The sequence below is a fragment of the Mus pahari genome, chromosome 9, assembly GCF_900095145.1.
Source record: "Mus pahari chromosome 9, PAHARI_EIJ_v1.1, whole genome shotgun sequence".
NCBI lineage: Eukaryota > Metazoa > Chordata > Mammalia > Rodentia > Muridae > Mus > Mus pahari.
This window is the reverse complement of record NC_034598.1, coordinates 11,673,904-11,685,877: the sequence shown is the minus strand read 5'-3', so window position 1 is coordinate 11,685,877 and position 11,974 is coordinate 11,673,904. Positions and strand designations below refer to the sequence as shown.

The 11,974-nt window shown below is 37.9% G+C and overlaps 1 protein-coding gene across 1 annotated transcript in view; it reads left to right on the top strand.

The window, feature by feature from the left end:
- Nucleotides 1–11,974, top strand: part of Lin28b (lin-28 homolog B) — a 108,098-nt gene that overhangs the window by 9,303 nt on the left and 86,821 nt on the right. Inside the window, exons 2-4 of the mRNA XM_021205337.2 lie at nt 1,271–1,319; nt 7,351–7,604; nt 8,460–8,641. Of these exons, the coding sequence (XP_021060996.1) occupies nt 7,595–7,604; nt 8,460–8,641 (192 nt within the window). The 5' untranslated portion in view covers nt 1,271–1,319; nt 7,351–7,594. The remainder of the gene's footprint in view (nt 1–1,270; nt 1,320–7,350; nt 7,605–8,459; nt 8,642–11,974) is intronic.

Genomic DNA, 11,974 nt, shown 5'->3' with positions numbered 1-11,974 from the left:
TTGTTAAGGATGGTTGTGAGCCACCATGTGGTTGCTGGGATTTGAACGCTGCACCTTTGGAAGAGCAGTTGGGTGCTCTTACCCGCTGAGCCATCTCACCAGCCTGCATTGTTTTTTTTTTTTTTTTCAAGACAGGTTTCTCTGTGTAGTCCTGGCTGTCTTGGAACTTGTTCTGTAGACCACCAGGCTGACCTCAATTTCAGATCTGCCTGCCTCTACTTAAAAGTGTGTGCTACCACATCTGATTTAATAGTTAGATTTTCTTTTAAAATTTGAGTTAATAGGTATTTGATGTCTTTAAATATAGCTAATTTTTAATTAATTAAATATATTACTATTCAAATAATTTTATCTTTAAAAAGTATCTGAAATTGTATATTTGTGGTACCCCATGCTCCCGAGGCAGGCAGATTTCTGAATGCAGGCTCAGCCTGTTCTCTATAGTGTGTTCTAGACCAGCTGGTGCTACATAGTGAGTCTTTTCTGCTCTCACCCGGAAGGATTTGAAGACAGGCACAATAAATCACATCCGTAATCCCAGGATTTGCCTGTAATCCTAGGACTTGTGAGACTGAGGCAAAAGGACTGCTCTCTGTTTAAGGCTAGCCTAGGCTACATAGTTGAGACTCTTATCTCAAAAAATTAGAAAAACCGAGTGTTTGAGTGTAACAGATCTATTAGTCAGTGGTATAGGATTTTAATTAGTTTCTCAGGAACATGATTAATTTCTTATGATTTATCTTCTAAAATATGTCTGACTAGATAGTCATTTTTATCAAGAAGCATGGTATTGTAGGTTAGCTAGATTTTTAAGTGAAAGAAATTGAGATCCTTTAATTAAACTATAAAATTCAGTATTAAAAATGTAGCCAGCTGTGGTGGCTCACACCTTTAATCCCGGAAGCATGTGGTCCTCTGTGAAGAGAGTTTTAGGATGGCCAGGGCTATTACACAGAGACACCTTGTCTCCAAAAATAAAATAAAATAAAAAAATACAAACAAAATATTTAAAGCTACATCATAAAATTGTGATTACTATATCTGAGTGTTCTTGTTTTATTTTTTTAAGCCAATGTCCCTTGATAGAAGTAACAGATAAGTTTATGGCAAATGGTTATCAGCTCATGAAGGTGATTTTGTAAAGACTAGTTTGCAGGTGACTTCACAGTTTAAATGTGGACATCTGTTGTTTCTAATGTGTCGGTAAGTTGCAGAAGCAGACATTAAACAGGCGACTGCAGTAGCACTGACTTGAACTCTCTTATTTTAGGTTCTTCAGAAGATGATGAGGTCATTCAACCAGGGTTCATCAGCCCCAGGTTAGTCTGTCTTTTAAATTAAATGTTTTACTTAACCTAGTGCCTGGCATATGTGAGGAGTTGACTATCGATCCCTAAAGATTTGTCCGTTTGGATTTGTCCACATGAGAAAGATTGGCATTGCATCCTAGTGTACTCTGTCCAGAATACCCCATTTATAAAACTGGTGTTCCACCACGGCTGTGTGGGGGTGCGCTCTACTTACCCCAACCTTCTGTTTTATAGTATTTGCTTTTGTGATTTTCTTTTCCCAGATAGATAACATACATAAACATTTATGGAGACAAATCCATTGCTTATTCATTTCTGTGATTCCCAGTAGGTGCTAACAAATACCTGTTGAATTAAAGTACAGATAGAGTGGTGTTTTCAAATAACTCACTGTATGTAAAGTGGACTTTTGAGGAAGTTTTGCTTCATTAATGCAGGCTGAATCATTTATATTGCTTCTCACTATAGTTACTAAAATCTGCTCATTATCTTATTGTAAAATGGAGTTTCTTGAACTTAAACCTAGACTTTAGACATGGAATTTTATTATTTATATTACTGATTTTTTTTCAGTAATACTCTTATTGATAATATGTTACTCTGGCATTTGCCCTAATGAGTTAAAAAAATCTGTCTGAGGTTGGTTGGTTTGTTTTTCTTGTCTTGTTTTTGAGAGAGGGTCTCACTGTGTGGCACTGCCTGGCCTGAAACTTGCCATGTAAACCAGGCTGACGTGGAACTCACAGGAATATGCCCAGCTCTGCTTTGAGTTCTGGAATTGGAATGTGTGTGTGTGCCTCCACACCTGGCTCTGAGTCATAGATTAGTGTACCTTTGAAAACACTCCATCAGAGTTGTGAGCCACAAAACTATAATGACTTATAATGAAATGATATTTTAATATTATTTATTAATAAGGATTGTATAGCCAGAGTAAGGATCAGGTATTTTAATAGAAAAGCCATAGTCAATGATGCCTTTTGGCTAGCACTATCTTTGTGAAATTAAACTTAATATGTTGATGATGTTCTAGTGAATTCCACTGTTAAAAGTTGCTACAAATATTATTATATCACTTTTACTGTTGATTGTAGAGCTTTTCTGGAGGTAAATTGAATTCTTAGGCACTTTTCGTTTGTTTGGAAAAGATGTTAACACCAATGTGTTAAATGACTGCAATAAAGTTTTTCTGTTTCTTCTTGATGAAAAGAAAGTTGGAGAAAAGAGGTACCATTTTTAGCAAAGGGAGGTTGTTTCTGCAGGCTGAGCTTTAAGCAGGAAGACTCTGACTATCAATGGGACTTGATGCCCTTGTTGGGGAGACTGAAGCCCAGCCATTCAGTTAGGAATCAGAGACTGCCAGCCAGGATGGAGATGGGGCTGGAGCCCCAGCCTGCAGGTTTAGCTAGATGCTTATTTCCCAGGATTTGTTTCCAAGCCTCTCATCTTTCTACTCCCCACCTTTTCCCAGCTTTCTATTTCTTTTATGATCAGTAAACTCTTCAGAGTAAATATTGAAATAATCCTAAGAGGGAGAGCAAACTCTTCATCTGATTATTTGGTTTTCATGAGATGAACTTTTAAATAATTAACCTGTAAATGATTTTAGGGGAAGGAGAATAAATATGTGTACATTGTGTTTTTCATTTTATACATTCAGACATTTCTATTTACTGTAAAGTAATCCTTGAGTTATGAAGCATACATGTGCAAGTAACACAAGTGGAAAATAGTGCCTATAATTTTTTTCAAATTTAAGTTCTTTTGTGCTATTTTGAATAGTTATATAAAGTTTATTTATTACTAGATGATTGTTTATAAAGTTACCATTTTAACTAAAATAGTTTACAAAAGTATTTGTTGAACATAGCTTAGAAAATATGTGAGAAAAGTAATATTCCATTTTTATTTCCTTTTATTACAAGAGAAATGCTATTGTAACGGAATTTTGCTAGATTTTTAAAATAACATTTTACAAATAGTAGCTTTAAAATAATACCTCGTTTATGAATTCTGTTCTTCCAAGTTTCGTTTTACTGAAAAAGTACCTGACCAAAAATCAATTACAAATAGCTTGGTTTGGTAAAAGTGATTTAAATGAAAAATTTTAGATTTATGATAATAAGCTCCTTTGTTTCTACACTAGTCTCCAAACAATATAATTCAGAAGGCATCTAAAAAATATTTTAAAGAGATTTTTGACAACTGAATAACTCTTAAGAAGAAAAATTATTTGAAGTCAGGGCATTTTTTTTTTTTTTTTCCCCCCTTTAAAAAAAAAAAAAAAAAAATGAACGAGACCGGAATTTTGGTTTTGGGAACAAAAACAAAACGCCTTCATTTTCTGGGTACCTTTGCCGGGGGTCCATTTCCTATGACTCCCTGTTTTAATCCACCATGAGTACTTCACTGAAACACAGGGAGTGGCTGGAGTCGGATCGGTTTCCCCCGACGCAGGTCGATAGCCTTTGCCCACGATCATGAGGGAACCGACGGGGTCCCTAAATCCACAGCCTCCTCCCGCCCTCCGCTTTCTAGATCCTTCTGAGAAAGGCGCTGCTGATGTGTTAGCTACTTGCCAGGCTCCCAACTGCAGGCTCTGCAGCTTGCTAATTTTAAGCATGGCCAGTGGGGGCGGGGGCAGTCACTTTCTGAGTCTCTCGAGTCTCCTTGCTTAGATTTAGAACATTCTGGAATCTCAGAGGTAAAAGAGATCAAATTGTAAATGGGACATATTTAAATTCAGTAAAAAAGGTCTAGATTGGGGCTAATGTTTTGTCCTAGTGGTGAAGATAAGGGCTTCTTTTGTTTGTTTTGAAGAACAAGATGACAAATGTTTAAAAGTCCCTTAGTAAGACAACAGCCTTCTGTGGAAGGACTGAATTTCTAGAGGGAAGATGGTGGAATAAGGGGTAAAGGGTAAGGGGGTTGGAGACAGAAAGGTGAGGAAATTGCTGGGCGGAAAAGAAAGGAAAGGGCAGGTATGCAAACCCCAGAATCCCACCCTGGGATCTCGGGGCCCTGGAGCCTTGGGGACTCTGGGGGCAGAAGCTACACAGGAAAGTGCTAGCTGCCAAGACAGAGGCTGAGCTGCTGAGCTCTGCTTACTTGCTGAGTGAATGGCGGGAGGTCTAGTCTCAGCAGTGTCTCAGCTCCTCATAGTTTTCACAGGAACCAAAACACTGCTTCTGCTTTAATAGAATTATACTCAGCTTTTAACGGTGAGCAGGGTCGTGGCTTCTTGCAGAATGTTGTTGCGGAGCAATTCAGTTGAGAAAACGTGACCACCTTGAAAAAAACTGGGAAACCCAAGCCTCATATCCAGCAGACTTGGGGTAGATTGCTTGTCATCCCCTCCCTCCGGTATTAAGTTGAGTCAGGGTAGGACTAGGGCTAATTTTAAAGACATTTTGAAAGAGCTATGATAAATCAAGCTATGAAACATTTGGCTTTTGAAGGTTTATAACATGCATTTTAGTCAAGCGCGGGTCTTTCTAGCACTAAAACCAAGTAGGAAATGAGAAAAAAATTAAAACCAGAAGACTTCAGAAGGTGACAAATTGGAAAGCATTGTAGGAGACTCATAAGCATCATTTTATGTGATAGAAGCACTCTGAGCCTTAAGAGCTTATGGTCAGTTTATAAAACGGCTCAAAAGATTTGGGGAGGAGGCAGAACCTATTTAAAAGACAGTGCCATATCCTCGAGTTGTTGAGATTGTGACTGCAACTCTCCCCCTTTCCAACTTCCTTCCTTCCTGTTTCTAGCCTTCCTTCACCTCTATTTCCCTCTCTTTACACCCACCCCAAGGTATGTAAATGTGTGTGCCTTATTTTCTTTGTTAATGAATTTTAGAGATTTTTCTCAGGGTTCCCAATTGGAAAAACCCTCCACATAACTTGAAAGGCTGATGTCCCTCTCAGGAAATGAATGAACTGATAACCTCTGACACCAGTGACCAGCCTGGTGAACCCTACCTTAATACTTTGAATACCGGAGGCCCCTAATCAGGTACAACTGTGAATCCCATAACTGTACCATCCAATTCGGCTCAGCAGTAGCATTCCTACTTTACACACACTAAAGTATATCTGAAATTTGTTAGATTTAAGAAGGCAAGGACCCAGAATCCATTTACTTTGTGTTTGATTCTTACTAGTAAACTTCTATAACTAAAAACAAACTTGTAATTCACCATAAACCAAAGTTTACGGGCCTGTTAACTTTTTGAGACTTGCATAAATATCCGGTAAACTATCCCAATTTACATGGATACTTTTCCAGGTTATTTGATATTAGATTTTTAAAAGGTAATTTTTTTAAATTACAAAAAAATAACATTTAGATTTTTATTGTTTATAATGTATAATATAACAAGTGTGATAATCCATTTCTACTATTAAGATAATGTTTAGTAAATGCTTGGTTAGCAAACAACTTCTTTAGAATGTGGGACTTGTTACTCTTGTAAAATCCCTTGGATTTTAAGATTTTTTTTCTCTCCACCAACTGGCACATTGTTATCCTTCTCAAAATAAATAAAAGCTTGCTTCCTTCCTGAGAACAACAAAAGAAAGAAACAGATAAGAAAAATCTTTCCAAATTGATCAGTTTTGATTGGACACCATTTATCACAAACAGCTGAAAATAATTTATTTCTTTATGCATCAATTAATTTGAGATCTGAGTCAATTATTTTTAGGTTTTCAGCATGAGGAGGAGTGTTAGTAGGTGTGCTGTGTGGACTTTAAATAATCCCAACATTTTAGTTTGTGTGAAGCACTGTGTGGGCTGGCTAGAGAGATGGGGTGAGGGGTGTACGGGCATGGTGGGGGAGGGTCAGCTGGTAGCTTTGAAGAAGGGAAGTGGTATCTTCAGTTTTTCTGTAAACTGCTTGTTTAAGAAAATGGGGGGATGGGGTAGTGAAAGACTGGTGGAAGCCTTATAATGTTTCAAAACAGGTAATTTATTTTAAAGAAACAAAGCACTTCTAGTTAATATGTAATTTTTTTTTAAATATTCGATAAGGTGGTTAGTACTGTTACAAACACAACAAAAACAATTTGAAAAGCAAAAAGTGTTTTGATGCAGAGGGCCAACAGGAAGGGACAGGAAGAGCCCATTGCGTTATTACAGTCTCATGCATTTGACCGACCTGCTTGCTGGCAGTAGACCTCTAAGATGTCAGGGTCCAGTTAATATTAGGCGGATTTACCTTTCCCTTACGCGCCCTCTCCCCCGACCCCAGCCGCGGAGGCTTTTTTCTTTTACAGTCGCCTCTCCTGCATCCCTCTTCACCTCCTTGCGCCGCCTCCCCCCAACCCCCCTGAGCTGAGTCTCCTGCTCTTGGGGACCGATCACCACTGATTGAGGTTCACTCTACGTTAGGCTGGAAAACTGGGCTGTAATTTAGGAAGTCATTAATCACATCTCCTCCCCCGGAAAGAGATGTCGGAGGAACCTGTGAAGTATAATTTCTTCTATACTAATCAAAAATGAGCAACACTATTTGATAGGAAATTAGTAGTGATTTTTTTTCAGTAGGATTTTATTTCAAATTGAAAAAAGAATCAGGTTGAAATTAGTTGTGCTTTTGCTTTTTGGTAGGTTTATGTTACCAATATCTGAAGTTAACTGTTATATAATTAAATTTAAATTTGGACTTAGGAATTGCATATTTTCCTCTACATATTAAATATTAATGTCCCTGAGGTGGTTTGGTGCTGTGGGATAGCAGAATCCCTATGAGGTGTATATTTGTGGGGAATAATAACATCAGTTGCTTTATTTAAATGGCTCCCCCTATGAGATTAGAGAAGCTTGTGTGTAGAGCAGGCGTGTGCACAAACACTGTCGCCTTTCTAAACCAGCGATTCACAAGGGCCCTTCGTTTAATACAAAATCAGCATTCTGATTAATCATAAAGAAGCGTCCCAGATTGTCTTTAAGATAACATGTTTGAGTTTTTCGTGCTCATTCATAAATTATTTTGATGTCAGCACAGATGAAATGGCGATTGGTTATCTCTTCCTCTTGCCAGCCCCTTAAGGATCCGAGGTGAATTAGTAGCAAGAAAGCATGTAATTGACAGAGTCACGTGTGCTCAGGGGCCAGAAACCGGAGAGAGAAGAGAAAAAAATCAAAAGAAGGAAAGCACATTAGACCATGCGAACTAAATTTGTGATCGCACAAAATCAAGATGTTAGACTGATGCTGAAGATCACTCCGGTCCAAAGGGAAAGTTTTCATCTCTGGAGTTTGAAGCTGAGGGCCGGTGGGGCAACATGGCCGAAGGTTAATTTTCTTTTCTATTGTTTTACTGTGATTCCTTTCTTATTTTCTCCCCTGCTTCTCCCCACCACGCAGTTTCTCACCCCTTCTCTCCTTTCCCCCTTTACCCTAATACTAGGCATTATCTCTCCACCCCCTTAGGGTGCCGTGGGGCTTCGGCAAAACCTATTGTTACAGATCTCCAAAATGTTTTGTACCGCCCACACTGATTCACAACTTGGAAAGCTTTCAGAGGGCTATTGTTTGAATTGTGTGTGTGTGTGTGTGTGTGTGTGTGTATGTGTGTGTGTGCGCGCGCGTGTGATTACGTGTAGTTTCAGTTAGTGAGTTCAAGAAAACTTTTATACACCTGCCCCCTCCCCCATTCTACCCTAACTTTAATTGAAAGTTAGGGGGAGGGGAACGCACATTGCAAATACCCCGGGATTCCCGTCTGCCTCATGTGCATTAACCAGTAGCCAGCCATCCTTAGGATTTCTCTTTTTTTTTCTTTCTGCTTGCTAGAAAAACCAATCTTACTGAAAAATTACTCTTTGTAAATTGGAATAGTATTAGGTCAGCAGTCTGTGAGTGAAGTGTCAGAAGCTGTAACTGTAGAATGTTAGAGGAAAGGAGCCAGATGAGAAAGTATGCAGCTGTATAGAAACGTGGAAGCTGATGTGAGCGATGCAGCAATGTGGCTTCCCCTCCCTGGCTTTGCTTTTAACCCTTTTTGTTTCAATTTTTTTTAAGAAGGAGAATGTTTGCCAACCTTTTGTTTTTAATCTTCATGTCTTCTTTTCACAAGCAAAACTTTTTGTTTAGATGAGCACTATATAGAAATGCAGGCTAACTGGTTTTTGTCCCCTTCTCTGTCAGGCGGGGCAAGCAAAGGTGAAGAGCCAGAAAAACTGCCTGGGCTGGCAGAGGAGGAACCCCAGGTTCTGCATGGCACTGGCCACTGTAAATGGTTCAATGTGCGCATGGGATTCGGATTCATCTCCATGATAAGTCGAGAGGGAAACCCCTTGGATATTCCAGTGGATGTATTTGTACACCAAGTAAGCCAGACGTTTTAATCCCCTTTTACTGGTTTCCATGTGTGGGAGTTGGTGTGTAGTTATGTTAATATATATAGAAAAATGTGCTTTTAAGTGTATTGAAATACGGAAATATTCGATAAAAGCAGGTGATTGTCCACTTTTCAGATGTGTCCCTCCTAGGGTATATTTTTCTAAATAGAAAATGAAGTCTGGTACTTCACTGACTGGTACAACATAACTTGAGTTGATGCTATTTAATAAACCTTCCCTTCATTCGACAAGGAAATTGTATTCTAGAAGCGCCCCTTACTATTGGCTTACATTGCCTGGACTTATGAATGGGAAGTGCAGGAAGAAACTGGGTTCCTTAAGTTTTTCAACAGCTAATTGGCTTCTCGTAAGAAAGTCTACGCACCCTATATTTTGAATACTTCTAATGACAGTACCACCTGTACTAGTTTATTATTGTCTGTTCTATAGTCATTTACGGGCTTATGTAAAAATAATTTGGTTTTATAGTAAAATGAAATAGAATGTCATTAATGAAGAGTGGGGTTTGAAGCAATGCCAGAGAAGATTCTTAGTAACCAAACCTTTAAGAACTATTTCCTCTTAGGTCATTGATTCAGGGATACTGTCTCTTTAAGAGACCAAATTTTTTTTTTTTTTTTAAGAAAAGAAAATGCAGCCAAACCTGGCTGTTTAAAACTGATAGTTGGTTACAAGTAAATTTCTACAATTGCTTATGTTGTGTTTCAGTTTTTAAAAATAACTTAAATACCAAAGGACAGTCATTGTTTTCCATTTTAAAAAATGTCCCCAGGAAACAATAAATACCTTTTCTCATAAATCCCTTTCTATTAGCTAATTGCTTCAGGGTTAAGAAGAGTTTACAGCCTGCAAGTAAAAAAAAAAAAAAAAAATTTCTAGTGAGTTCATAGACATGAAAAGGGTCATTAGGAAAGAGGGTTATTTTGGTTTACTAAGTTAAAAGCAACTGAGTGAGTTTTATGTTGCATGTTGACTGCCATGGGTCCATGTCTGCAACACTGAAGCTCCTCTGGTAAACAGTATGGTACCTTCTTACTTGTTCTTGGTAATGTTTATACCCCATTCCCCAAGGAAGGTCATTTTAAATCACATCTGTAACCAGGAGGAACATAGAAAACCATTCTGTGTTCATCTGCTGTGCTCTGGTGCTTGCTAGCTGTGGGGTTTGCGATTTTTCTTTCCTAAAGGCCTAGCTGTCATTACTAGTTGTTAGCAGAGGAAGGATAATGAAAGTATGTAAATAGTAAATAGGTACTTGGATAAAGCCTATTAAATTTATGTCCCATATTCTGCTGTATTTTTTTCTTTTTCAAAATTTCTTAGATTGAATGACTAAAATTGAAGCCTGTTTTTTCGGGCTCTTGCTTCTCCCTTGAACCTTTTTTAGGTTGTTAAATTGTTCTTTACGATGTCATAAATTTGTTTTATAGATGATAAATAAAAAAATAGAACTTTTTTCTTTGTTTGATCACACCTTGTAATAATTTCATTGTATTTGAGTTTCTAAAATATATTTTAGAAAGATAGAAATATATTGAAATACTAGCTATTTTACTAACCATTGTTAGTATTTAGATCTATTAAAGCATCTACTTTAAACTGTATAGTAGAGATAAGATTAATAATCGTATGTACACTGAATTAAAAATACATGCTGGTAAATGTCATATAACTATTGTTGTTCCTATAGTATAAACATTGCTTTTTAACATTTCCCTTATTCTCTGCACATGTGAAAGGACAGTGATTGTATGAAGGCTCTTAGCATCTAAATTTGAGATTGACAAATAAATTAGCATTATGTGAATTATAACATTGAAGAAAGCAGAGTTCCTGCTGATTCTAGTCCAAGTAGAAGTTAGATGGTTGTAAGTGAGGGGTTTAGGGGACTGTAAACTCTGTACAATCAGGTTTGGTTCAGAATTATTCTGTAACATGTTAATGCTTTTTAACCTAGCTATTATTTTTATTGTATAGCATTTTTGCAAGACATGCTATCAGGTTTTTTATGTTAAATTACCTTCATTATATTTTTAGACAAATCTATATAAGAATATGTATAAAACATTAGAAATTTGAAATGTTTAGCTAGGCCAGTGTTTGTGAAGTATATGTCAGGTTGGTTTTTTAACATAATGTACTATTTTGTGTATCTGAGGTGATGTGTATGGTTTTGTGTGTTGAGTAGCTCTTGTGGAGATTAGAGGACAACTCTGAGGAGTGGTTCTAGTTCACCTCGTAGGTGTTGAACTCAGGTACTTGATTGGCCTGAGGGACAAGTGCTTCCCCTGGTACACCATCTTGCTGGTCTTGTTTGTATCCAAAAGGACATGTGTCAAAGTATTCCAAGCACTTAGGGGGTTTGTTTTGTTTTGTTTGAGGGTTTTTCTGTGTAGAGCTAGCTGTCCTGGAAGTCACAGAGATCTGTGTGCCTCTGCCTTCTGAGTGTTAGAACTAAAGGCATGTGTGCGCCTCCTCCATCCCTGGCTCTGAGCACTTTTTTCCCCTAATATTTATGTTTGTGAGTACACTGTAGTTGTCTTCAGACACACCAGAATAGGGCATTGAATCCCATTACAGATGGTTGTGAGCCACCATGTGCTTGCTGGGAATTGAACTCAGGACCTCTGGAAGAGCAGTCAGTGCTCTTAAATGCTGAGCCATCTCTCCTCTCTGAGCACATTTTAATGTTATGTATTTGAGAAATCAAAATTAATGATTTAAAAAAATTTTTATGTGCATTGATGCTTTTTGCCTGAATGTGTGTCTGTGTGAGGATGTCAGGTCTTGGAGGTCTAGACAGTTGTGAGCTGCTGTGTGGGTGCTGGGAATTGAATCCATGTCCTAGAAGAACATTCAGTGCTCTTAAATGCTGAGCCATCTCTGTAGCTCCAAAATATATTATTTTCAGGGTGTTTAATATTTAAAATTTGTGCCCCGGGACCCACAGACTTTCTTCTTCCGTAGAGATACTGCCTACAAAGAACTGCACATCCTCTTTATTTCACAGCAGCTGAGTTACTTTGATAGGCAGTTTTTTGTAGTAAATTTTATATGTATCTCTGCATATTAGTTATGATTGTATTTAAAATTTGTTGGCATCTTGATCCTGTGAAGGCTCGATGCCCCAGTGTAGGGTATGCCAGGGCAGTGAAGTGGGAGTGAGTGGGTGGGTAGAGGAGCACCCTCATAGAAGCAAGGGAGAGGGAAGAGGGGGTTTGTGGAGAGGAAGCCTGGAAGAGGGATAACATTTGAAATGTAAATTAATAAAATATCCAATAAAAATAAAAATAAGAAATA